The 27,987-nt window shown below is 45.5% G+C and overlaps 1 protein-coding gene across 1 annotated transcript in view; it reads left to right on the plus strand.

The window, feature by feature from the left end:
* Positions 1–22,121: 22,121 nt before the first annotated feature.
* LOC129703430 (uncharacterized) overlaps positions 22,122–27,987 on the plus strand; it is a 34,321-nt gene continuing 28,455 nt past the window's right edge. The window contains exon 1 of the mRNA XM_055645860.1: positions 22,122–22,477. Within this exon, the coding sequence (XP_055501835.1) occupies positions 22,318–22,477 (160 nt within the window). The 5' untranslated portion in view covers positions 22,122–22,317. The remainder of the gene's footprint in view (positions 22,478–27,987) is intronic.

Genomic DNA, 27,987 nt, shown 5'->3' on the forward strand with positions numbered 1-27,987 from the left:
AGGCGAGACTAGTGTAGATGGAGCATGTTTGTCAACATAGGCAACTTGGGCCAAAGTGCCTGTTTCCATACAGTTTGACTATGACTCCATGACTCTGCTACTTATCCAATGTTTTTTCAGTGCATAATCTTTCCAATATATCTGTATATTTTGGCCCTTAGCCACAGAACAGGATGGGGAATGTTATATGTTGCAGAGGTAATGGAGCAAATAATCTTGGTACACATGGCAATAATAAACCAAAAGCAAATTCCACCTTTGTTTGTTTCAATTAAATCCCCTCACTCATCTATGCTCATTTGTGTAAAATGTTTAATCTTTCCCCGTGACAAACCTGTAACCCAAGTAATTTAAAAATAAGCAGTAATTAATGTTTCTGGTCGTGTACAAAAATGGAGCAATGAATAATGAGGCTCCTGGGGGTCTAATATCTGTAGATGTTTCCCACTCCTAACTCAATTAGAGACTTTTAATGAAACTAAAGAATTGCAGAAGGTACACAAAAAAGCTGGAGAAACTCAGCGGGTGCAGCAGCATCTATGGAGCGAAGAAAAAAAGCAACATTTCGGGCCGAAACCCTTCTTCAGACGTTGCCCGAAACGTCGCCTTTTTCCTTCGCTCCATAGATGCTGCTGCACCCGCTGAGTTTCTCCAGCTTTTTTGTGCACCTTCGATTTTCCAGCATCTGCAGTTCCTTCTTAAAAAGAATTGCAGATGCTGGTTTACAACAAAAAACACAAAGTGCTGGAATAACTTAGCGGCATCTCTGAAGAGCATGAATAAGTAACGTTTTGGTTCGGGATATTTCTTCAGAGATTCTTGTTCCCTTGCTGCTCCCGGACTCAGTCCCTTGTCTTTATCTAACATTCGAATAATTATTTGCACATAATCTACGTTCCACTGGTGTCTGCCTATAAAAACATCAGGTGCAAAAATATTAATTCATTACATTGATATCAGGAAGAAATTTGCTTCAATTGGACAATATGTTAGGAATTTTGGGAAATCAAACTTGAGTTTCACGATTGAGAATTGATTTAAAATTCACAGCAATTTCAACACTTAACAAAGGTGAAGTTCCTTTTTTTTATATCATGATGTCGTTAATTTTCACCACAGACTCTATCCATTTCCTTTGGAACATCATTCCTGGCCTTTGTCCTGGTTTCCATCTACTCTCCACAAATATGACAGGGCATTGGTTCGACCTCATTGAAGTATAGAACATTGTGAGGGACATGGAAAGGGCAGATCGAGTTTCCTTGGATGGAAATATCAAATACGTGAGGGCATTGCTTTATGCCGCGTGGGGGGAAAAGTTCCAAGGAATTGGTAAGGCAAGTTTTTTTACACAGAGAATGTGCTGCCATTGCAGAAGCTGGAAGCAGACATGATAGCCACATTTACATGGTAAAGTACTTACACATGCACATGAACATGAAAGGGAAGGAGGAATACAGATCATGATCAATAGATGGGCTTAGTTTAGATTAGCATCATGTTCGCTACAGACATTGTGGCCAAAGGGCCTGTACCTGTGATGTACTGTTCCATGTTCCATGTTATTCATACCAAGTCGAACATCATCTGCCGCTGGAAAATCAACAACCTCAAACATTACTTGGTCTGCCCAAAACCTATTGGTTTTCCAGTGTAAGGAGAGGAAATGCTGGCAACGGCACATCCCACTTTGCAGTTGGTACTGAGGGAAGCACTGGAGATTGATGCAGTCTTCGCAGAGGCCAGCCTTAGAGGCACGGTGTCATTTAGCATGGAAACAGGCTCTTTAGCTCAACTTGTCCATGCTGGCCAAGGTGGCCCATCTAAGCTGCTCCCATTAGGTCCATAATTCCTCTAAACATTTCATATCCAACAGCCTCTCAAATACTTCATTGGTATATTGTCTCAGGAGGATATATGCATAGAATATTAAATAATGTATTAGAACAAAAGTACAGTACAACAACAGGCCCTTCAGCCCACAATATATGTGCTGAACACCACAATCACAGTCACAATAATACTTTATTAGCCAAGTATGTTTTGTAACAAATGGGGAATTTCATTTGCCAAGTCAGTCATACAAATAAAAAGCAACGGAACACAGAAAAAACATTTTAACAAAAACATCCACCACAGTGACTCCTCCACATTCCTCGCTGTGATGGAAGATTCAAATTCAATCTCTTTCCATTGCTCTCCCGCGGTCGGGGGCCTTGAGCCCCCCCATTGACGGGATGATCTTGACTCCCGTAGCCAGCGGCAGGCCCCTCGTGTCGAGGTGATCAGCTCCTACATCGGGGGATGTCAGCTCCCCCTCGCCAGACGATCGAACTCGCGTCGGGGCTGGTCGAACCATCCGCGACGTTGGAGATCCCGACATCCACGGCCTCTCCCGAGACTGCGGGCTCCCAATGTCTGCATGCCACGGTTGGAGCGATCCCAGGCAAGGGATCGACTCCACCGTAAGTCCACGGCCCGCTATGGGGCCCAAGGTCCGTCTGAGGAGACCTCCAGCTCCATCGATGGTAGGCTGCAGAGCGACCGGAGAATGCGATCCAAAAATTAATCGCATCTCCGGCAAGGTGAGAAACTGAAAAAAAAAATGTCCCCTGACCCATGCCACTCCCCCCACATAAAACAAACCTGAGAACATTTACACAAACTTTAACACACACTAAAAAATGTTGGCGGAGCTGCCAATCGTGTGGCGCCCCTGGTGGCGAGTTACACAAATTTCCTCTGCCTGCATATGATACATATCCCTTCACTCCCTGCATATCCATGTGCCTATCTAAAAACCTCTTAAACACCACTATAGTATCTGCCTCCACCACCACCCTGGCATTGGATTCCAGGCACCCACAACTCTATTTATCACATATATCTCCTTTAAACTTCACTCCACTAACTTTAAAAATCTGTCATCTAGCTCGGCGTTCAATACCATCATCCCCTCCAAGCTGGATACTAAACTCACGGAATTGGGTCTCTGAGCAACCCTCTGCAATTGGATCCTCGACTTCCTCATCCACCGACCACTGTCTGTTCGAATTGGCAGAAATACTACATCCTCAGTAACAATTAGTATTCCTTGGCGTGCATATTTCCAAAGATCTTTTCTGGTCCCAGCACACTGATGCAATTATAAAGAAGGCACATCAATGCCTCTACTTCCTGAGAAGGCTACGGAGATTTGGTATGTCAACTCTTGAACCTCTACAGGTGCACAGAAGAGAGCATACTGCCTGGCTGCATCGTGGCCTGGTTTGGCAACTTGAATGTCCAGGAGCATAAAAGACTGCAAAAAGTTGTGACCACTGCCCAGTCCATCACCGGCTCTGACCTCCCCACCATCGAAGGGATCTATTGCAGTCACTGCCTCAAAAAGGCAGCCAATATTATCAAAGACCCACACCATCTTAGCCACACACTCATTTCACCATTACCATTGGGAAGAAGGTACAGGAGCCTGAAAACTGTAACGTCCAGGTTGCTTCTTCTCTACAGCCATCAGGCTGTTAAACAACAACAAATAAGCTCTGAACTGCAACAGACAATTACTATTACCTGTACTACATTATGTGTTTATTTATCGAGTATGCGTGTATATATATATATATATATATATATATACACACACTGAACTTTTTTTTCTTTTTTTCCCCCCGTTATGTACTATGTTTACATATTCTGTTGTGCTGCAGCAAGTAAGAATTTCATTGTCCTATCTGGGACAAATGACAATAAAACACTCTTGACTCTTTACATTTCCACCCTGGGAAAATGGTTCTGAATGTCTACCCTATCCATGCCTCTCCTAATTTACTCACGTCTATCAGGTATCACTCAAGTCTGTCCAATCTTTCCTTATAACAAACACCCTTTAATCCAGACAACCTCCCCTGCACCCTCTCCAAAGTCTCCATACCCTTCCTGTAATGGGATGACCAGAAGAGCATACAATACTCTTAATGCGGCCTGGCTGAAGTCCTACAAAGTTCCAAAGATGTACGCAGGTTCTATTTCCTATATTATGTTATGAACAAGATATACAGGATTCAAAAAATAAACCACTTTATAGCGCAGTGGCAGGTGACACAGTGTGGAGGAAGGAACTGCTGAAGCTGGTTTATGCTGAAGATAGTCACAGAATGCTGGAGATGTCATAATATGCCTGGTATCTTTCATTCATTGTTCTTTATCTCTCCACATCACCATCTATATCTCTCATTTCCCTTATTCCTAACCAGTCTGAAGAAGGGTCTCAACCCGAAATGTCACCTTCTCTCCATAGATGTTGCCTGTCCCACTGAGTTACTCCAGCTTTTTGTGTGTATCCTCAATAATGTTCCCTGTAACTCAAACTCCCCACATTCCCATCAATTCCCCTGCAGATTCTACCACTCAACCACGCACTGGGGTAATTTACAGTGGCCAGATAACCTATCAAACAGCATCTAATGACCACATGTAGAACGTGCAAACTCCACACAGACAGCACTAAAGGTCAGGATTTAATCAACTTCAATTCAACAATGAGGAGGCACCTCTTCCAAAACCAACTTGCATGAACGTTGAATTCTCCCAGTTTTGCTAGCCCTTGCTGTCTCCTCCCCTTCCTTAACCCTCGAGCTGTCTCCTCCCACCCCCCGCCCTCGGGCTCCTCCTCCTCCCTTTTTCCTTCCTTCTCCCCCCCACCCCCTCCCCACCCCCTATCAGTCTGAAGAAGGGTTTCGGCCCGAAACGTCGCCTATTTCCTTCGCTCCCTTGATGCTGCTGCCCCCCCTGAGTTTCTCCAGCATTTTTTTTTGTGTACCTTTGCTTTAAAACCTGTCTGCCACTAGAGGGCGTCTACTTGTCACAATACCAATTACCAAAGCAGGGAGAGTTGCTGAGGCCAAAGGAACATGTTCACAGAAAATGTTTCAAAGATTCTCTTAGATTCTTCCCTAAAGAATTTCTTCACAAAGATGTGTGAGTTTGTAGATTAATTGGCCTCTGTAAATTGCCCCTAATGCAAAGGGAGTTTAGTTCATTATTGTCATGTGTACCAAAGGTGCAGTGAAAAGCTTTTGTTTGTGTGCTATCCAGTAAAAAAAAGACTATACATGGTTACAATCGAGCCGTCTACAGCATACAGACAAAGAATAAAGGTTTGCGTACCCACGTAAAAAGTGGTGCTCAGTCATTTAAGGAAGCGAGAAAGGAGAAAGCAAAGAGAAAAAGAGAATCTCCATCCACACATGTCCGTCACGTGAGTGAAGACAAGGTTTGTCTAATCTGCCACCTCTGCTCAGAACACACTGCGGTGACCAAATATCATTGCCTTGCTGGAGAGACAGTGATAGACAACAATTTGTCATAGAGTCAGAGCTGTGCAGCATGGCCCTTCAGCCCAGCCTGTCTATTCTAACTAAGTGGGTATTGACATTTTAATTGTTTTATGCTTGTCACATGAATCATGATACAATGATGCTTTGTTTGTGTGCTACGCAGTCAAATCAGACGTGACTGGTATAGCTATTGGTTCATTCTTGTCATGTGTGCCAAGCTACAGTGGAGACCTTTATTTGTGTGCTGTTGTTGTGGACAAAGCTTCTTCTAATTGATCACAGCTGCTGCACAATCTGGTGACTAAACCCACACAAGGCCAAACTAAATAATATTCTCAGGGAAATGAGAACATTGACAAAGACAGCACCGTAAACATGGTCTTTATGGACGGGAGCAAGGCTTTGGTCAATGTCCCACATAGTCAATCCACTCGATCACTGTATAACCACCATGCCCAGATTAAATCAGGTTAAGATGTATGCGTAGCAGGGAGGGTCAGTACTGATGGAGCAGTACTGTGGGCGGGGCATTACTAGGGGAGAGCCGCACTGGGGGAGGGGCGGTACTGAGGGAGCGCCTTCCTTTCGCTTTCCTTCTATGAATACTTTTGATCCTAAATTACATTTATTGCTATGGTGGACACAAACTGCTGGAGTAACTCAGTGGGTGAGGCAGCATCTCTGGAGAGAAGGAATGGGTGACGTTTTGGGTCGAGGCCCTTCTTCAGACTGATGTCAGGGGAGGGAGAGGGACAAAGATAGAATGTAGTCGGAGACAGTAAGACTAGTGGGAGAACTGGGAAGGGGGAGGGGGTGGAGAGAGAAAACCAGGGCTATCTGAAGTTAGAGAAGTCAATGTTCATACCGCTGGGGTGTAAACTACCAAGCGAAATATGAGGTGCTGTTCCTCCAATTTGTGCTGGGCCTCACACTGACAATGGAGGAGGCCCAAAACAGAAAGGTTAGATTGGGAATGAGAGCGGGAATTGAAGTGTTGAGCCACAGGGAGATCAGGTAGGTTAAGACGGAATGAGCGGAGGTTTCAGTGAAACGATCACCGAGCCTGCGCTTGATCTCGCCGATGTAGAGAGGTAGACACCTGGAATAGCGGATACAGTAGATGAGGTGCAAATGAACCCCTGCCTCACCTGGAAAGACTGTTTGGATCCTTGTATGGAGTCAAGGGGGGAGGTAAAGGTACAGGTGTTGCATGTCCTGCGGTTGAAGGGGAAAGTACCTGGAGAGGGGGTGGTTTGGGTGAGAAGGGACAACTTGACCAGGGAGTTTCAGAGGGAACAGTCTCTGCGGAAAGCAGAAAGGGGTGGAGATGGGAAGATGTGGCCAGTAGTTGGATCCCGCTGGAGGTGATGAAAATGTTGGAAGATTATATGCTGCATACAACGGCTGATGGGGTGGAAGGTGAGGACAAGGGGACTGTCCTTGTTACAAATGGGGGGAGGGGGAGGTAAGAGCGGAGCTGCGGGGTATCGAGGAGACCCTAGTGAGAGCCTTATCTATAATTGAAAAGGGGAACCCCCATTTCCTAAAGGATGAGAACATTGCCCATGCCCTGGTATGGAACACCTCATCCTGGGCGCAGATGCTGCGTAGACAGAGGAATTGGGAGCAGGAGTTAGAGTCTTTACAGGAAGCAGGGTTCCCTAACTTCAGATAGCCCTTGCTTTCTCTCTCCATCCCCTTCCCCTTCACAGTTTTCCCACTAGTCTTATGCCCCTGTCCCACTTAGGAAACCTGACCGGAAACCTCTGGAGACTTTGCGTCCCACCCAAGGTTTCCGTGCGGTTCCCGGAGGATTTTGTGAGTCTCCCTACGTGCTTCCACTACCTGCAACCTCCGTAAACCACCTGCAACCTCCAGGAATCGCACGGAAACCTTGGGTGGGGCGCAGTCTCCAGAGGTTTCCATTCAGGTTTCCTAAGTGGGACAGTTGCATTACTGTCTCCAACTACATTCTATCTTTGTCCCGCCCCTTCCCCTGACATCAGTCTGAAGAAGGGTCTCGACCCGAAACGTCGCCCATTCCTTCTCTCCAGCGATGCTGACTCACCCGTTGAATTACTCCAGCATTTTGTGTCTACCTTCGATTTAAACCAGCATCTGCAGTTCTTTCTTACAGACTTGTTGCTATGGTGATCAGACATATTATCAGACACACCCATTCCCGGATTGCAACAAGCTCTGTTAAAACTCGCTAGAGCAGCTGTATATTAGTACATGGAGTACTTCATGGAGTATCAGCTCTCTGACAAACAGCCCAAGTCAAGTCGAGTCAAGTCAAGTTTATTTGTCACATACACTTACGAGATGTGCAGTGAAATGAAAAGTGGCAATGCTTGCGGATTGTGCAAACAACTACAAAACAGAAAGCTCAAAACAGAAATAACTCAACCTCCTTGCAACCCTAATCTTACCTTCATTATAAACCACCCTAAAGTGTCACCTCTACCCCCTGCTCTGACCCAACTACCCCTTTGATCTGCCTCTTAACTCCCAGGGTCAAAGGGCACGATGGGGGCCACAGTTCCAATTGAAGGAGTGCCGCAACATAAATTCCTATGTAATCATCTGTTATACAGAGCGATTGCATTTGATTCCACCATTTTCTCTCGCCACACATTCCAGATGTCAACCACTTTCTCTGTGAAAATCTTCCCCCTCACATCTATCTATCTATCTATCTATCTATCTATCTATCTATCTATCTATCTATCTATCTATCTATCTATCTATCTATCTATCTATCTATCTATCTATCTATCTATCTATCTCTATAAAACTCTGGGGCTATCCATCGGCTGCCGTCCGGTTCCCTTTCTGCCTTTTGATTCATGCCCGATACTCGCAGATGTCCAATCGGAATGGCCGATGCTCGCAGATGTTCAATCGGAATGGATCCATTTGCATGTACGGCTGCCGGCTGCATTTCTTCCTTTGATTCATTGCCACGCCCAATCCAGACGCTCAATCTCCGAGATCTTTTCCATTTCGGTAGAGATTTCGCTTTTCTTTCTAAGTATCCGCTCCTCATTACATTTCGTCGTGTTGAAGTACACGTTTTTAATCAAATCCTTCACCCCCCCCCAAGTATTTCAACAATAAACTGGCTTCTCCATTTACATGTCAGCTTCCAACACACTTCGAAACAAAGTTGCAAGACAGGAACACTCTGAACTTTTCACTGCTTCAGCAGGCAGGGTAGGTGCCATTGGAGGTACACAAAAAAGCTGGAGAAACTCAGCGGGTGCAGCAGCATCTATGGAGCGAAGGAAAGTGCCATTGGAATTGTTTTTAAATCCACTGCTGAGGGAGGCAGGGGAGTGCTGGAATCTTACATTTGGGAACGGCTTCAGTTCTATTGGAGGAGACGGGTGCATGGTGGAATATTAGGTTGGGGGATCACACAATTGGGGGAGCACACCCAACGGGTCTGCACTTGGTCTAGTCTATCTATCAATATATAAAACTCTCGTGCCATCCGACCGACTGCCGTCCAGCGCCCTTCCTGCCTTTTGATTCGTTCCCGCCGTGCGATGTCACAATGCCCGATGCTCGCAGACGTCCAATCGCGATGCCCGACGCTTGCAGACGTCCAATCGGAATGGATCCATTTACATGTACGGCTTCCGGCCGCATTTCTTTCTTTGATTCCCTGCAACTCCGAAATCAGACGCAGAATCGCCGACATCTTTTCCATTTCGGTAGAGGTTTCACTTTTCTTTCTAAGTATCCGCTCCTCATTACATTTCGTCGTGTTTAAGTACACGTTTTTAATCAAATCCTTCACCCCCCCCAATATTTCAAAAATAAACTGGCTTCTCACCCATAGAAGCAGCACCAGCCCCAGCCCATGGTGAACGTTCCATTGTGTGATGTCACAATGCCTGATGCTCACAGATGTCCAATCGGAATGGATTCATTTACATATGCCTTTGCAGGAGCCCCAGCCAATGGTGAACGTTCCATTGTGTGATGTCACAATGCCCAATGCTCAAAGGCATTGTTGCCATAGAGGGAGTACAGAGAAGGTTCACCAGACTGATTCCTGGGATGTCAGGACTTTCATATGAAGAAAGACTGGATAGACTCGGCTTGTACTCGCTAGATTTTAGAAGATTGAGGGAGGATCTTATAGAAACTCCTGATTACATTTTGTCGTGTTTATGTACACATTTTTAATCAAATCCTTCTCCCCCCCCCTCCCAATATTTAAAAAAAAACTGGCATCTCACCCATAGAATCAGCCCCAGCCCCAGCCCCTGGTGAAGGTTTCCATTGTGTGATGTCACAATGCCCAATGTTCACAGATGTCCAATCGGAATGGATTCATTTACATATGCCTTTGCAGGAGCCCCAGCCCATGGTGAACATTCCATCGTGTGATGTCACAATGTCCAATGCTCAAATACATTCTTGCCATAGAGGGAGTACAGAGAAGGTTCACCAGACTGATTCCTGGGATGTCAGGACTTTCATATGAAGAAAGACTAGATAGACTCGGCTTGTACTCGCTAGAATTTAGAAGATTGAGGGCAGATCTTATAGAAACGAACAAAATTCTTAAGGGGTTGGACAGGCTAGATGCAGGAAGATTGTTCCAGATGTTGGGGATGTCCAGAACAAGGGGTCACATTTTAAAGATAAGGGGGAAATCCTTTAGGACAGAGATGAGAAAAACATTTTTCACACAGAGAGTGGTGAATCTCTGGAATTCTCTGCCACAGAAGGTAGTTGAGGCCAGTTCATTGGCTATATTTAAGAGGGAGTTAGATGTGGCCCTTGTGGCTAAAGGGATCAGGGGGTATGGAGAGAAGGCAGGTACAAGATACTGAGTTGGATGATCAGCCATGATCATATTGAATGGTGGTGCAGGCTCGAAGGGCCGAATGGCCTACTACTGCACTTAATGTCTATGTTTCCCTCTCCTCACCCCGCTCCCTCTCTCACCCATCCGTCTCTCCCCCACCCCCCCTTCCCTCTCTACCCCCACCCCCTTCCCTCTCTCCACCCCCGCCCCCTTCCTCCTACCCCTATGTCCCTCTTCCATCACTCCCCCCTACCCCTCTCCTCCTCCCTCCCCACTTCCACCTCTCCCCTTCCCCCTCCACTCTCCCTCCCCACTCTTTCCCCTCTCTCTCCCCACCCCTCTCCCCCTCCATCCTCCTCCCCTCCCTCCCCCCCATACCCCCCCTCCCCCACATCTCTCCCCATCCCCCTCTCTCATCCCCTACCCCGCTCTCCTTTCCCTCCCAAATCTGTCCCATTTCCCCCTCCTCCTCTCCCCTTCCTCCCCTCTTCTCACCCCCCCTCCCCCCCCCCACCCTGTGAGTTTGAGGGGTGGTTAATTTGAGTGTGATGCCGCAGTCCCCCCTCCCCCCCCCCCCCCCCCCCCCCCCCCGCAAACGCTGTTGTGGAAACTTGGTCTAGTCCTCTTTAAATCTCCTTCCCTCCTTCCTCTCACCTTAAACTCTGCCTTCTCATTTTGATTACCTCCAAACTTGGGAACAGTATTCCGACTCTCAATGCCCTCTCAATGCCACGTAATTTTACACAGCCTTATCATGTCACTCCTCAGCCTTCATCATTACATGGAAAACAAGCCCAGCCTGTCCAATCTCTCCCCAATCTTCCAAACCAGGCAACATCCTGGTGAATCTCCTTTGCACTCTCTGCAGAACAATCACATCCTTCCTGTAGTGTAGCACCTGCATACAATATTCCAAATGCAGGCTAACCAGTGCTTAGTTTAGAGATACAGTGTGAAACAGGCCATTCAGCCCACTGAGCCCACGCTGACCAGGATCACCCGTACACTACTTCTATCATACACACCAGGGATAATTTACAGTGGACAATTATCCTATAACCAAGCATGTCTTTGAGATGTGGGAGGTAATCGGAGAACCTAGAGGTACCCTATACGGTCACAAGGAGAACGTACAAACTCTGTACAGACAGCACCTTCAGTGAGGATCAAACCTGGTTCTCTTTGTTGTGAGACAGCAAATCTACTGTCGTGCCACAAAAAAATTAATATCCATCCTTACTTAATTTTGATTGGAATTGAACTAGGTCATGAAAGGATGTTTTAAATCTTCGGCCACCGGCCTATACCAACTAAAAGCTGCGGTCTCCGGTGGGGAAGAGCCGACTCTGGACTTACCTGGACTTGTACCTTGTCCTTACCATCTGGACGCCCGCAGCGACTGCTGCGGAGGGTTGAGGTCCCGACCACGGAGGAAAATGGAGGAGGACTGGCCAAATTGTGTGCCTTCCACCACAGTGATGAATGCTGTGGTGGATGTTTATGTTAAAATTTTATTGTGTTTTTGTGTGTGCCCTTTATCATTGTATCGCTGCTGACATATCATTTCACTTGCACTTTTTGTGCAATGTGACAAATAAACCGTTGTATTGTATTGTATTGTATTGTTTTGGATGTGACAATTGGAAGCTCTCGTTTCACCAGGTGCAGAAAAGATTGTGGGAATCAGCAAAGTAAGATTAGGCATATTAACTCTCATCTGGGAATGTGTTGAAAGGTGGATGGTAAATGTAAACATGAAATAGTAGGGGAGATAACAAAGCTTGTTTTCCCTTTTGTGAGGAGTTACAGTAGATCACTCGCATCCATTACCGCAATCAGCGTAGATGCGTTGCAGTAAATGAGATGCTTATGATTGGCTCGGAGAGGGGATGGTGGCGTGAGCCATTGAAAGGCGAGATAGAATAATGTCAAAATGCCCTTGTATTGTGTTTGACTAGTATTAACCATCTGTTGTTGAATAAGATTAACATAAGCGAAAAGTATGTTATGATTAATTAAATAATTGGCACCCATGCAGTAGATAGTATATTTTCGTATAGCTGTATCTAACAAAAACAAAAGTTGTTTACTGCACAGTATAACTGTTGGCTAATTCAGATAACTGGTGAGCAGTTTTCTGCCACCATCTCTCCATGATATCATGCATTAAAGTCTCTTGAAGCAACCTGCGAAGTCTGTAACTTTCTGTTTTTTCTTTAATTTCCCTCTAAATTAATTTCTTCCACACACTCTGCTGGCAGTATAAACTGGCCAGTTGCCAGTCGCAACAGCTTCTCCTGTCGCACATTTCCTATCCATGTACCTGTCCAAGTGTCATTTAAATTCTATTCTTGTACCTGCCTCAACTCCTTTCTTTGGCAGCTCGTTCCATACACCCACCACCCTGTGGAAAATGTTGACCCCCAGGTTCCTATTACAGAGACATGGCTCCAAGAGGGCCAGGGCTGGGAACTGAATATTCAAGGGTATACCTCCTATCAAAAAGACAGACAGGTGGGCAGAGGGGGTGGGGTAGCACTGTTGATGAGGAATGAAATTCAGCCCCTTGCAAGGGGTGACATTGAAACAGGAGATGTGGAGTCAGTATGGATAGAACTAAGGAATTGGAAGGATAAAAATACCCTAATGGGACATCTACAGGCCCCCAAACAGTAGTCTGGATATAGGCTGCAAGTTGATTCAGGAGTTAAAGTTGGCATGTAGTAAAGTAATGCTATGGTTGTTATGGGAGATTTCACCATGCAGGTAGAATGGGAAAATCATGTTGGTACTGGACCCCAGGAAAGGGAGTTTGTGGAGTGCCTCCGTGGGATTCTTAGAGCAGCTTGTATTGGAGCCTACCAGGGAGAAGGCAATTCTGGATTTAGTGTTATGCAATGAGCCGTATTTGATAAAGGAACTTGAAGTTAAGGAGCCATTAGGAGGTAGTGACCATAATATGGTCAAGTTTGATCTACAATTGGAGAGGGAGAAGGGTAAATCGGAGGTGTCAGTGTTACAGTTGAATAAAAGGGACTACGGAGCCATGAAGGAGGAGCTGGCCAAAGTTGACTGGAATGATACCCCAGCAGGGATGACAGTGGAACAACAATGGCAGGTATTTCTGGGAATAATACAGAAGGTGCAGGATCAGTTCATTCCAAAGAGGAAGATTCCAAGTGGAGTAAGGGGCGACCGTGGCTGACAAGGGACATCAGGGACAGTATAAAAATAACTTTAATTCAGGAAAAAAGTCGGGAACAACTTGAGGCAGTAGATAAGCTAACAGCTGAAATTACAAAACGTACAGTACGGATGAATACACTTCATGAGCTATTTGCTTTTCTGCAAATTCAAACATTGTTAGATGCAGAAAAAGATGACTTAATTGTTCGTCACATTCAGCGTTTATGTGTGAAATATTCTGACTTGAATGCTACAGCTATGACTGCTGAAGTACATCATATTAGACGCCATATTGCTTTATTTAAAGAAGTTCATCCAGAAGAGAGCATTTCTACATGGACAGCTTTAGATTTGCTTTGCTGGATAATTAAGTGGAGGCTGCAAGAAACTTGTTTTTTTTTTTTTTATTTTTAATTTATTTTTATTAGAAGCAAATGTACAAGAATAAATCGCTCGGCATCTACCATTATACAATTATTGTACAGCTTCATTTTTTTTCAAATTTTATCATAACAGACACACAATGGACAGAAAACAAAAAAAAAAAAAAAAAAACGAGTGCGGGGCACCCAGAATATCAATCAGAGTGCAAGATCAAAGTTCGCTCAGATTAAAGATGTAGCACAGCAGCAAAATAAACAGATCAGACAGTTATGCCTCTTCAAGCAAAATCAAAAATGGTTTCCACACCTTCAAGAAATAATTTTGTAAATTCCCTTTGTTAAAATGAATCTGTTCCATCTTAGCAATAGAAAGCATTTCGTTGAGCCACCTCTTAAAACATGGGGAGAGTGGGGACTTCCAATTCAGTAATATTATTTTTTTAGCTGCAACCATACCTGCTCTAAGAATCTGCTTCTGGTGGGATGGAAGGGCCCTTGGATTGTCAGAGCAACCAAAAATAGCCAGATTACAATCAGGCGGAATATTTATTCGACATTGTTTGGAAAGACAGTTAAATATGTCACTCCAGGAATTACTTAATACTGGACAGTGCCAGAATAAATGTGATAGTGATCCTTCTGCAGTACCAAATCTGTCACACTTGGAGGAAACCGATTCAAAAATCTTGTTAAGTTTGGTTTTAGAATAATGTAGTCTATGCAAGACTTTAAATTGAATTAATCTGTATCTAGAACTAATAGAACAACTCTGTATACCGGACAAACCTTCCTCCCACAGTTCATTTGACACAGGAGTGCCCAATTCTGCAGCCCAGGCCTCCGTGAGATGACCAGCTTCAACTGGTTTCTAAAAGGCAGTGACAAAGCGGGAGATCAAGTGTTTAGAGTCAGGCTGTGAGAGAAGTAGATTGTAAAGAATGTGACTTTTTGGTTTGACTATGAATTCTGGGATACGCTCCCGTACAAAATGCCTGACTTGAAGGTAGCGATAGAAGTGTTGTTGAGGAAGGCGATATTTAGTTTGGAGCTGAAAAAATGAGGCAAATTTATTATCTATGTAGAGATCATCAATACAACACAGCCCCTTCCCCCTCCAGTCCAGAAACACTATCCATCAGTGCCGGTTTGAACAAGTGATTGTGTACTATAGGGGTATACACTGAGCTATTTACCAATCCAAATAATTTTTTTATTTGATTCAGAATCCTTACGGAGTTTCTGAGAATGAAGTTATGACCAACAAATTTGTAGGGAAACTGTGCTCCGTAAAAGAGCAACACTGGGAGAGAGGTCTCTGAAACAAACATGGATTCAATTTCTAGCCAGAGTGGGGAAACATCATCAGGAAAGCCCCACTGCCAGAAAGTGAGAGCCCTCGCATTTGCAGCCCAGCAGTAATGCTTCAGTACCGGAAGGCCAAGGCCACCCCTGTCCACATTTTTCTGTAGGTGGGCTTTAGCAATGCGAGGAGGTTTGTCTGCCCAGACAAATGAGAGTATAACCAAATCCAGTTGTTTGAAAAAAGATAAAGGTAAGTAGACAGGAAGGTTTTGGAAAAGATACAAAAATCTTGGAAGTGCAACCATTTTAATAGCATTGATGCGGCCAATCATTGAGAAGGGAAGCAGCTTCCAGCACCTAATGCTAGCTTTTAATTTGTCTACCATGTCCAAAAAATTCAATTTAAGTAGAAGTTTGGGGTTTCTGGAAATCTTCAGTCCAAGATAGGTAAAGTGGGTGGTAACTAATTTAAATGGCAAAGATTTCAAGAAAGCAGGGCTCAAATTATTCATCAAGGGCATGAATTCACTTTTATCCCAGTTAATTGTATATCCTGACAGTTTACTAAATGACTTAATGTAGTTCAGAAGATTAGGAACTGACACTACCGGATCAGATAAACAAATTAATAAATCATCCGCATATAAATTCACAAGACATTCAACATTACCAAATTTTACACCATGGATACCCAGGTGACCCCTGAATCCTATTGCAAGAGGTTCTAAAACAATATCAAACAGCAGGGGAGAAAGGGGATCACCCTCTCACACCGCGCTGCAGGTCAAAAGGTTGGGATTTTTCTGTGTTAGTCAGAATAGAAGATACTGGATTTGAATAAATTATTTTAATCCACTATAAAGTTCATCCCGAACCCAAACTGTTTTAACGTCTCTAGCACATAGGTCCATTCGATCTGATCGAAAGCCTTCTGAGCATCGAGAGATAGGATGGCAGCTTGCGTATCCTTGTCATGAACCGAATATAATGTATTTAGCAGCAGATGAACATTACTAAATGAGAATCTACCCGGTATAAATCCAATCTGATCAGGATGTACAATTTTTGAGATATGCTTACCCAATTTTGTGGCCAGGACTTTAGTTATCATCTTCTGGTCACAGTTGAGAAGAGCGATTGGACTGTAACTTGCAGGGTCAGTCTCAGCTTTTCCCTTTTTTAGGAGCAAGCAAACATTAGCTTCATAGAGTGAGCTGGGGAGCCTCTTGTTTTTCACTGAATCATTCACCATTCTTAACATGAGAGGAACTATTTTTCCATGAAATGCCTTATAGAATACGCAGCCAAAGCCATCTGGGCCTGCTGCTTTTCCAGAGGGAAATGCTCGGATAGCTTCCAGAAGGTCATCTACAGAAATCTGAGTGTCAATGTCATCTCTAGATGCTCCATCAAGTTGTGGAATATTTAGGTTAGTGAAAAAATTACAAAAATCTGTTTCAGTGGGCTTTACTTTACTGGAATAAAGTTCTTTATAAAAGTCCCTGAAGCAAGCATTTATATGCTTCAGGTCAGTAACCAGTATACCTGATTTTAATTTAATCCTATGAATGGCACGATTAGCTTGCTCACCTCTAAGTTGACTTGCTAATAATTTCTCTGGTTTATCACCGAGTTCAAAGTATTTCTGTTTGAGCTTTAGTAATTGGCTGCTAACACGTTTATTGAGGATAGTATTATATTCATATTTTAGTTTTAAGATTTTATTGTAGTCAGACTATAAGAGAGAGGATCTATACGTCGCTTCAAGCACTGGAAATATCTTATCAATATCCTAAAGGCGACGATTAAGTTCTCTTTTTGTATATAATAATAATAATAATAATAATAATAAATTTTATTTATGGGCGCCTTTCAAGAGTCTCAAGGACACCTTACAAATATTTAGCAGGTAGAGGAAAAACATGTAAGGGGAATGAAATAAATAGTAGAGACATGACTAGTACACAAAGTAAAGACAGAATTCAATACAAAACACAATATGAGGCAATTAATGCACAGATGAAAAGGGAGGGAGACGTGGGGCTAAGGATAGGCAGAGGTGAAGAGATGGGTCTTGAGGCGGGACTGGAAGATGGTGAGCGACACGGAATTGCGGATCAGTTGGGGGAGGGAGTTCCAGAGCCTGGGAGCTGCCCTGGAGAAGGCTCTGTCCCCAAAACTGCGGAGGTTGGACTTGTGGATGGAGAGGAGACTGGATGATGTGGATCTGAGGGACCGTGAGGGTTGGTAGGGGGAGAGGAGGTCAGTGAGATATGGGGGGGCCAGATGGTGGAGGGCTTTGTAGGTAAGGATTTTTATATTTGTATATGATTCAAATTAAATAATATGGCCTCTCATCACAACCTTAAAGGCCTCCCATAAAGTGGAATCAGAGACTTCCCCATTATCATTTGTGGTAAGAAACTCATCTATACATGCAGTCATTTGGTCAATAAAAGAGTGATCATTAAGAAGAAGAGGGTTGAAGCGCCAGCTATACTTTTGTTTGGACAGAATATCTTTAAATTGAAGTGACACCAGACTATGGTCAGAAATCAAAATATTATGATAGGTGGAATTTGTTATACTGGACAGTAATTCAGACGAAATCAAAAAATAGTCAATCCTGGTGTAGGATTTGTGGACATGAGAATAGAAAGAGAAATCTCTATTAGTAGGATGCTGCAAACACCAAATGTCAACCATGTTCCTAGTCTTAGTTAAATCATTTAAAGTTTGCACTGAGGCTATGGTAGGAGCCGGTTTTGTTGAGAGTCTGTCCAGGATTGGGTCTAAATAACAATTGAAGTCACCTCCAATAATGACATTAGGGCTAGAGGCTGGTATCCCGGGCTCCTCCTCCTTTTTCCTTCCCTCTCCCCACCAGGGATCGTGTTTACAACTCTCCCAGCAAGATCTGTACATAAACTGTCTGCTCACTGACAATTATACCCGTTCCAAGATGCTGGGAACTCAGAGCGAGAGGGTGGTGCCTGGAGAGTTGGATTGGACCCACACCCTCTGGGCTGCACTAGTTACCCCAGCCTTTATTGTTAAATACACCGCCATTAGTCTCAAGCAGCCAACTCCCCCCCTGCCTTACATCCACCTGGTTAAATGGAAACAGTGTAGGCCAGTCTGCATCTTCGGTGGTGGAACATAAAGTGCTGGAGTAAGTCAGCGGGTCGGGCAGCATCTCTGGAGAACATGGAAAAGTGATATTTCGGATTGAGGCTCAACATCACCGATTCACGTTCTCCAGATCTTCGGCCTAATCTGCCGAGTTACTCCAGCATTGTGTCCTAGTAAACAGAATCTGCAGTTCCCTGTTTCTTCATCCTACAGTGGTGGGGACAGTGAGAAAGGCAGAGAGAGGTGGTCGCAGAGCAATTTGCTGTGTGGCCAAAGATTGGATTAAGGCAGTGCAGAACGAGACACCTTGGCTAGGCAATCGAGTTGTGACTTGGCCAAACACTGCAGCACCCCCGACCTCTGCCCTTCTCCATCACAGCTGGGCTTTTAGCGTTAGACCCCTCGACACTTGCACACATCAGCCACGGGTAAGGCCAGGGACAGGTGTGCAGAGGCTAAAGGCCCAGCCAGTGTCTTGAGTCCATTGTCTGAAAACAGGACGATCACAAACTGCTCATCCCTATCATTCAATGGGTAACAATTCTCAAACTTTAATTGCACTTCGTTTTAGAACAATATACTGGCAGGGGTGCATGGATGAACCAAGTGGGGCTATTGAACCATAGCCCAAATTCCAACGTTAACCATGGTAGTAGACACATTCATGGAAGCCTAGATCTTCTCAAACCTGGACCTAGGGCTACTCACGTGATCTTTGGTGGACAGTGAACAACATCCCGGACACAGGAGGGGGCAATATCTTTGTGTTCCCCCTCGATAGGTTGTGTGCACATTACAACGCTCTGAAAAGGATGTTCAGATGCCTCCACTCCCTACCCCCTGCCACCCCCGTACCAGCTCCAGGAGAGTCCCATGCCCCTCACCATAAACCACACCGCAACCCATACCCACCCACCAACTGTTCCATTGACAATGGGCATGGTCCACACTTCCAGTAACAAATAATCTATGGCATCTCTTTACATTGAAGTCCTGCTCCAAAGTCAGTGAAACCACAGACCCTTAAATAGGACAGCGCGGAACATCTTGCTGCCTTGGTCCCAGTCTCCAAGTCCCAGATTTTAATAAGAACTCCACCAAAGAAACAAGGTACGACGGATCAGATGGACTGAAGGGTGGGCTTGGATTATGTACACATTCAATGCACGGTGAATCCTGCACCATTGTGCCTCGTCTGAAAGGCATATCTTCCACGTGGGACCAGAACCAAAGGGTTTCACAGTTCCAAGTGTTCCTGATTGTCCATGAGACCAGCCAGAATCGCCCGGCTACTCACTGAATCGTTTCTTGGGCCCGGTCCGAGCCCGGTTTTACCTCCTGATGTCTTGCTGGGAGTCCTTGCACTTCTGGCAGATGAAGACCTCGGCCAGTGGCAGAATTGCAGTGCCGCTGAAGGTAAGTATTGTAACATACCTACATTTACAACGGAGACGGGGAAACACTTTTTCTCACTGAAAGTTGTGAGTGTGGAATTCTCTGCCTCAGAGGGCGGCTGAGGTCGGTCCTCTTGATACTTGATTAGATAGGGCTCCTAAAGATAACAGAGGCAGGTGATATGGGGAGAAGGCAGGAACGGGGTACTGATTGGGGATGATCAGCCATGATCATATTGAATGTGGTGCTGGCTCGAAGGGCCGAATGGCCTAATTCTGCACTTATTGTCTATTAAATTTGGCCCCTCTCACTTTAAATCTATGACCTCCGGTTCTTGAATCCTCTCCCATGGATAAACGTATGCATTCACCCTCTGTTCCCGTCATGAATTTATACACCTCTGTATCATCACCCTTCAGCCTCCTGCAATCCAAGAAATGAAGTCTCAGCCTGCTCAAACTCCCCTTGTAGCTCAGGCTAGTCCTGGCAACATCCAGGTAAACTTCCTGCTGTTATTTCAGACACTCCCCGATATCTGCAGTGTGCACGCTGTGGCTCAGAGGTGTCGCATGGGGTCCACTCCTGACACCTTGCAGTGCCCTTTTAAATTTAGCTAGCTTGGTTTAAATCTGAGTGATTGCAACATGAGCCAGGTGGTGCGGTGCAGGCATGTTGGGCAAGAGAGAGGGATTGGTGGGGCAGGAGTAGGATGAGAATTGTGTGCAGTTTCAGTCCCCAAATTTGAGGAAGGACATTCTTGTTATTGAGGGAGTGCAGCGTAGTTTACAAGGTTAATTCACGGGATGGCGGGACTGTCATATGCTGAGAGACTGGTGCGGCTGGGCTTGTACACTCTGGAGTTTAGAAGGATGAGAGGGTATCTTATTGAAATATATAAGATTGTTAAGGGTTTGGACATGCTCAAGAGCGGAACTCGCTATCAAAACATTGAGGAGACTGAGGGACACAATTTTATGGCAGCCACGTGCGCATGTGCACACTCAAACACATGCGCGCGAGGCTTTGGAGGCTCAATCCAGCGCTAAATGCAGCTCAACTCTGCCTGCCTCACCAGGTTAACTACAGCCCTGTCTGGACTGACGGTATAGCAGCGCTGCTTCTCCGCGCTGGAAATATTTCCCGCAAGTCCAGGAAGGCTGTAGGCTCACCTGGTGGAACAGGCAGAGTTGAGCTGGGTTTCGCGCTGTTTCTCTGCGCTGGACCGTCTGATTCCCGACCAAAGATCCTATATCAGAGGATCTTTGCTGCTGACCTCTCTGGATACCCGCGGGGGGGGGGGGGGGGGGGCACTCGGGACAGCGCGGAGACCAGGCCGGGATCGATCCTGTTGCGGATGAAGCGCAGGTATATGCCACATCTCCCTCCTCCCAATCACCGCGTTCTATCCTCAGTCCCACCTTCCCACTCCTCCCTCCTCCAACGACTCTCTCGTCCAATCGGCGCCCTCAATCATCAGTCCCACCCCCAGATTTCACCGGGTTTTAAAATCCGGATTACAAAAACTTGGGGGGGGGGGGGGGTGTCCCCCACCTCTCAAAACATAGAGGCTCAGCCCCCCCCCCCCCCACCCCTCCGAGTTTTACGCCCCTGGACATGCTAAAGGTAGGAAACATGTTCCCGATGTTGGGGGTGTCCAGAACCAGGGGCCACAGTTTAAGAATAAGGGGTAAGACATTTAGAACGGAGACGAGGAAACACTTTTTCTCACAGAGAGTTGTGAGTATGTGGAATTCTCTGCCTCAGAGGGCGGTTGAGGGCGGTTCTCTTGATTCTTTCAAGAGAGATAGGGCTCTTAAAGATAGCGGAGTCAGGGGATATGGGGAGAAGGCAGGAATGGGGTCCAGCCATGATCACATTGAATGGCGGTGCTGGCTGGAAGGGCCGAATGGCCTAATCCTGCACCTATTGTCTATTAAATCTTGCCCCTCACCTTAAATCTCTCCGGTTCTTGAATCCCCTCCCCTGGATAAATGTGTGCATTCACCCTTTGTTCCTGTCATGATATTATACACCTCTGTATGACCACCCTTCAGCCTCCTGCAATCCAAGGAATGAAGACCCAGGCTGCTCAAAGTCCACTTATAGCTCATGCTAGTCCTGGCAACATCCAGGTAAACTGTTGTTATTTCAGACACTCCCCGATATCTGCTGTGTGCAGGCTGTGGCTCAGGGGTGTCGAGTGGGGTCCACTCCTGATACCTTGCAGTGCCCATTTATATTTAGCTAGCTTGGTTTAAATATGAGTGATTGCAACATGAGCAAGGTGGTGCTGTGCGGGCATGTTGGGCAAGAGAGGGTGGTGATTGGTGGGCAGGAGTAGGATGAGTTATACAAGGGCCAGTGTGATCAAAGATAGGCACAAAGTGCTGGAGTAAGTCAGTAGGTCCGGCAGCATCTCCAGAGAAAAAGTATTGGTGATGTTTCGGGTTGATAACTCACTCAGTGGATTTTGAAGAAACAGCAGCAAATAGAAACAGGAAATAGCACTGATTGGCTCTAGTCCAAGTGAGATGGGAGAAGTGAATCAGAGGGGGAACAACAGTTTAGAAGTGAGGAATTTGGTTTGTAAATTGGTCAATTGGTAAATTAGGCAATTTATCAGTGAATATAAGCAAGGTGGCACTTGGTGAGCAGCCTTGTGAGGGAAGTGTGAGTCTTTGGCTTGAGAGTCTTCGGCGAAAAGGCTGAGGGGAGGAGACTACGCAATACGCTGGAGAGGGAGAGACGAAAGGAGGAGATGTCAGGCAAGCTAATAAAGTGCGAAGCTTGCCGTATGTTGGAGGACAAGGACACGGCTGGTGCCTCTGGCTGCAACAAGTGTGAGCAGTGCATCAAGGTACAGCTGAACGAAGATGTGGAACTGGAGAAGCAAATAGATGTCCTCAGCGTCCAAGACGGTGAGTCATTCCTCGACGAGTCAATAGACAATAGGTGCAGGAGTGGGCCATTCGGCCCTTCGAGCCAGCACTGCCATTCAATGCGATCATAGCTGATCATCCCCGATCAGTACCCCGTTCCTGCCTTCTCCCCATACCCCCTGACTCCGCTAACTTTAACAGCCCTATCCAGCTCTCTCTCTTGAAAGCATCCAGAGAACCTGCCTCCACTGCCCTCTGAGGCAGAGAATTCCACACATTCACAACTCTCTGTGAGAAAAAGTGTTTGCTTGTCTCCGTTCTAAATGGCTTACCCCTTAATGGCATACCGTTCCGTGGCCCCTGCTCTGGGTGAAAAGGTTTTTCCTCGTCTCCATTCTAAATGGCCTACTCTTTATTTTTAAACTGTGGCCCCTGGTTCTGGACTCCCCCAACATCGGGAACATGTTTCCTGCCTCCAGCTTGTCCAAACCCTTAACAATCTTATATATTTCAATAAGATCCCCTCTCATTCTTCTAAACTCCAGAATGTACAAGCCCAGCTGCATCATTCTCTCAGCATATGTCAGTCCCGCCATCCAGGGAATTAACCTTGTAAACCTACGCTGCACTCCCTCAATAGCAAGAATGTCCTTCCTCAAATTAGGGCACCTAAACTGCACACAATACTCCAGGTGTGGTCTCACAAGGGCTCTGTACAACTGCAGAAGGACCTCTCTGCCTTCCTGTTTTTAATACCAAAGTGGATAACCTCACATTTCTCCACATTAAACGTCATCTGCCATGCATCTGCCCACTGCCTATTAATGATTAGGAAGAGGGAATTAGGAGGAACACTAGCAAGTTTGCAGATGACACAAAGCTGGGTGGCAGTGTGAACTGTGAAGAGGATGTTAGGAGGTTGCAGGGTGACCTGGACAGGTTGAGTGAGTGGGCAGATGCAGTATAATATAGATAAATGTGAGGTTATCCACTTTGGTGGCAAAAAACAAAGGGGCAGATTATTATCTCAATGGGGTTAGGTTAGGTAAGGGGGAGGTACAGCGAGACCTGGGTGTTCTTGTACACCGGTCACTGAAGGTTGGCATGCAAGTACAGCAGGCAGTGAAGAAAGCTAATGGAATGTTGGCTTTCATAACAAGAGGATTTCAGTATAGGTTATTCTGCATTTGTATAGGACTATGGTAAGACCACATCTGGAATATTGTGTACTGTTTTGGTCTCCTAATTTGAGGAAGGACATCCTTGTGCTTGAGGCAGTGCAGCGTAGGTTCACGAGATTGATCCCTGGGATGGCGAGACTGTCATATGAGGAAAGATTGAAAAGACTAGGCTTGTATTCACAGAAGTTTAGAAGGATGAGGGTGGATCTCATAGAAACATATAAAATCATAACAGGACTGGACAAGCTAGATGCAGGAAAAATGTTCCCAATGTTGGGCGGGTCCAGAACCAGGGGCCACAGTCTTAGAATAAAAGGGAGGCCATTTAAGACTGAGGTGAGAAAAAACGTTTTCACCCAGAGAGTTGTGAATTTGTGGAATTCCCTGCCACAGAGGGCAGTGAAGGCCAAATCACTGGATGGATTTAAGAGAGCGTTAGATAGAGCTCTAGGGACTAGTGGAATCGAGTGATATGGGGAGAAGGCAGGCACGGGTTACTGATTGGGGACGAACAGCCATGATCGCAATGAATGGCGGTGCTGGCTCAAAGGGCCGAATGGCCTCCTACACCTATTTTCTCTGTTTCTATGGTGGAGCTTTTCTGAAGTCAGCAGCTGCTTTGTCTCCATTCGTCCACTCATAGACAACAGCTTATACAAAGCTCAAGGGTCAACAGTGTGTACTTGTCATATTTACCGACAATGTAACAATAAACTTCTTACTTGCTGCAGCTTTTTACAGGCCTGTAAACAAAATAACACACAGAAAAATATCTAATAATCAACAATGCAACCATAATAGTGCAATAGCAAAGTCTATAGTCAACCAAAGACACAGTCCATAGAAGATCATGGTTGCTGAGGTTAGTGCTGTGCAGTTTTCGAAAGCATGATGGTTGCTGGGAAGAAACTGTTTTTAAATGTGGAGGTCACGGTTTTCAGGCTCCTGTACCTTCCTCTCGATGGCAGCAGCGAGATGAGAGTGTAGGTCTCTGATGATGCTGGCTGCTTTAATGAGGCGGTGCCTCCTCTAGATCCTGTCGATGGTGGGGAGGTCAACACCAGTGATGGACCGGACAGTGTCCACCACTCACTGTAGTCTCCTTTGTTCCTGGACGTTTGAGTTGCCGAACCAGTCAGTTAGAAGAAGGGTCCCGAACTGAACCGTCAACGATCCATGTTGTTCAAGGATGTTGCCTGACCCGCTGAGTTACTACAGCACTTTCTGTCTGAATTTTCAGTCAGTGTGCTCTCCAGAATAAGACAGAGCAATAATACCTGGCTGTGCCAACTATTTATAAACCTGTAGAAACCTGACCCAGTGCCCCACCCCATTTCTCACTTCCCCAGTGACCAGCTGGTTTCTGTGGTCAATAAGCCAGGTGTGTTCTGATACACTACTCTAGTGCAGACATCCAGCAGGACAGGGGAACACATACAGTCACACAGGTAGGAGCTTCTCTACTAACATAGGCAACTCTTTCTCCTCCCCAGCTAGTCTCTGCTATGAGGTTCCACAAGGTTCCATCCTTGGCTCCATTCTCTTCTCCCTGTATATGCTCCCCTTAGGCCAAGTCATTCAAAGGCAAGGCATTTCCTTCCATTGCTACGCAGACGATACACAACTCTATCTTCCCTTGAAGCCCAAAAACCAATCAAATCTGCTTAACCTTACCCGCTGCCTCGAGGATATAACCATATAACAATTACAGCACGGAAACAGGCCATCTCGGCCCTACAAGTCCGTGCCGACACAACTTGTTTTCCCTTAGTCCCACCTGCCTGCACTCATACCATAACCCTCCATTCCCTTCTCATCCATATGCCTATCCAATTTATTTTTAAATGATACCAACGAACCTGCCTCCACCACTTCCACTGGAAGCTCATTCCACACCGCCACCACTCTCTGAGTAAAGAAGTTCCCCCTCGTGTTACCCCTAAACTTCTGTCCCTTAATTCTCAAGTCATGTCCTCTTGTTTGAATCTTCCCTATTCTCAAAGGGAAAAGCTTGTCCACATCAACTTTGTCTATCCCTCTCATCATTTTAAAGACCTCTATCAAGTCCCCCCCCCTTAACCTTCTGCGCTCCAGAGAATAAAGACCTAACTTATTCAACCTATCTCTGTAACTTAGTTGTTGAAACCCAGGCAACATTCTAGTAAATCTCCTCTGTACTCTCTCTATTTTGTTGACATCCTTCTATAATTGGGCGACCAAAATTGTACACCATACTCTAGATTTGGTCTCACCAATGCCTTGTACAATTTTAACATTACATCCCAGCTTCTATACTCAATGCTCTGATTTATAAAGGCTAGCATACCAAAAGCTTTCTTTACCACCCTATCTATATGAGATTCCACCTTCAAGGAACTATGCACGGTTATTCCCAGATCCCTCTGTTCAAGTGTATTCTTCAATGCCCTACCATTTACCATGTACGTCCTATTTTGATTTGTCCTGCCAAGGTGTAGCACTTCACATTTATCAGCATTAAACTCCATCTGCCATCTTTCAGCCCATTTTTCCAAATGGCCTAAATCACTCTGTAGACTTTGGAAATCCTCTTCATTATCCACAACACCCCCTATCTTGGTATCATCTGCATACTTACTACTTTCATTTACCACATCATCCAGATCATTGATGTACATGACAAACAACAAAGGACCCAACACAGATCCCTGAGGCACCCCACTAGTCACCTGCCTCCAACCCGATAAACAGCCATCCACCATTACCCTCTGGCTTCTCCCATTCAGCCACTGTTGAATCCATCTTGCTATTCCTGCATTTATACCCAACAGTTGAACCTTCTTAACCAACCTTCCATGAGGAACCTTGTCAAAGGCCTTACTAAAGTCCACATAGACAACATCCACTGCTTTACCCTCGTCAATTTCCCTAGTAACCTCTTCAAAAAATTCAAGAAGCTTAGTCAATCATGACCTTCCAGGCACAAATCCATGTTGACTGTTCCTAATCAGACCCTGTTTATCCAGATGCTTATATATATTATCTCTAAGTATCTGTTCCATTAATTTGCCCACCACTGAAGTCAAACTAACAGGTCTATAATTGCTAGGTTTACTCTTAGAACCCTTTTTAAACAATGGAATAACATGCGCAGTACGCCAATCCTCGGGGACTATTCCCGTTTCTAATGACATTTGAAATATTTCTGTCATAGCCCCGGCTATTTCTACACTAACTTCCCTCAATGTCCTAGGGAATATCCTGTCAGGACCTGGAGACTTATCCACTTTTATGTTTTTCAAAATATAAAGTGTTGGATGGCCCAGAACTTCCTCCAACTAAACAAGAGTAAGTCTGAGGTCATCCTTCTCGGCCCCTCGAACTCAATCAAAATGATAGCAGGCAGCCTTGGAAGCCTTACCCCACTACTCAAACCTCACGTCAAAAACCTTGGTGTGATATTTGACTCGGTATTGAAATTTGCCAAAAAGTCAATGCCGTGGTAAAATCTAGCTTTCAGCTTCGGACGATAGCTAAAATAAAACAATTCCTCCAATCTGATGACCTCGAAAAGATCATCCACACATTTATCTCCTCCCACCTAGATGACTGCAATTCCCTTTACACAGGCATCAGCCAATCTTCCCTGTCCCGCCTGCAACTGGTCCAAAACGCCGCAGCGAGACTCCTGATGGGCACCCGAAAAAGGGACCATATTACCCCGATCCTGGCCTCTCTCCACTGACTCCCTATGTGATTCCGAATAAATTTCAAGATCCTCCTTTAAGTCTACAAAGCTCTCAATGGGCTTGCCCCCACCTACATTAAAAGTCTGCTCACCCACCACTCCACCTCCAGGTCCCTCAGATCGGCCGACTTGGGGTTGCTGAATATCTCGCTGTCTAGGCATAAACTCAGGGGCGACCGCGCCTTTGTGGTTGCAGCTCCTAGACTGTGGAACAGCATCCCTCTTCCCATCAGAACTGCCCCCTCCATCGACTCCTTTAAGTCGAGACTAAAAACCCATCTGTACTCCCAAGCCCGTCTTGACGTCCTCTGAGCGAGGGCTATATGTATGTAGTTTGTTTGTTATACTATTCTTATACAAATGTAAAGCAATTTGCCCAACGAAAGTTGTTTTTTAAATGTGCTATATAAATAAATGTGACTTGACACAGTGCAGAATTCACTGTGCCTGTCAGGCTCACTCAGTTGGGCCACTGCTCCTGGTAGAGGGAGATATTCCCAGTGGGAAATACAGTGCCGGATTTAGATGAAGAGAGGCCCTAAGCTGTTCCACTTGTGAGGCCCCCAACGACCGGACAGCCATGGCGGCCAAATCTCCCACAATTCAAAGCGAGGGAGAAAGTGCCCAGCGCCGACCAGTTG

The sequence above is a fragment of the Leucoraja erinacea genome, chromosome 14 (genome assembly GCF_028641065.1).
Source record: "Leucoraja erinacea ecotype New England chromosome 14, Leri_hhj_1, whole genome shotgun sequence".
NCBI lineage: Eukaryota > Metazoa > Chordata > Chondrichthyes > Rajiformes > Rajidae > Leucoraja > Leucoraja erinaceus.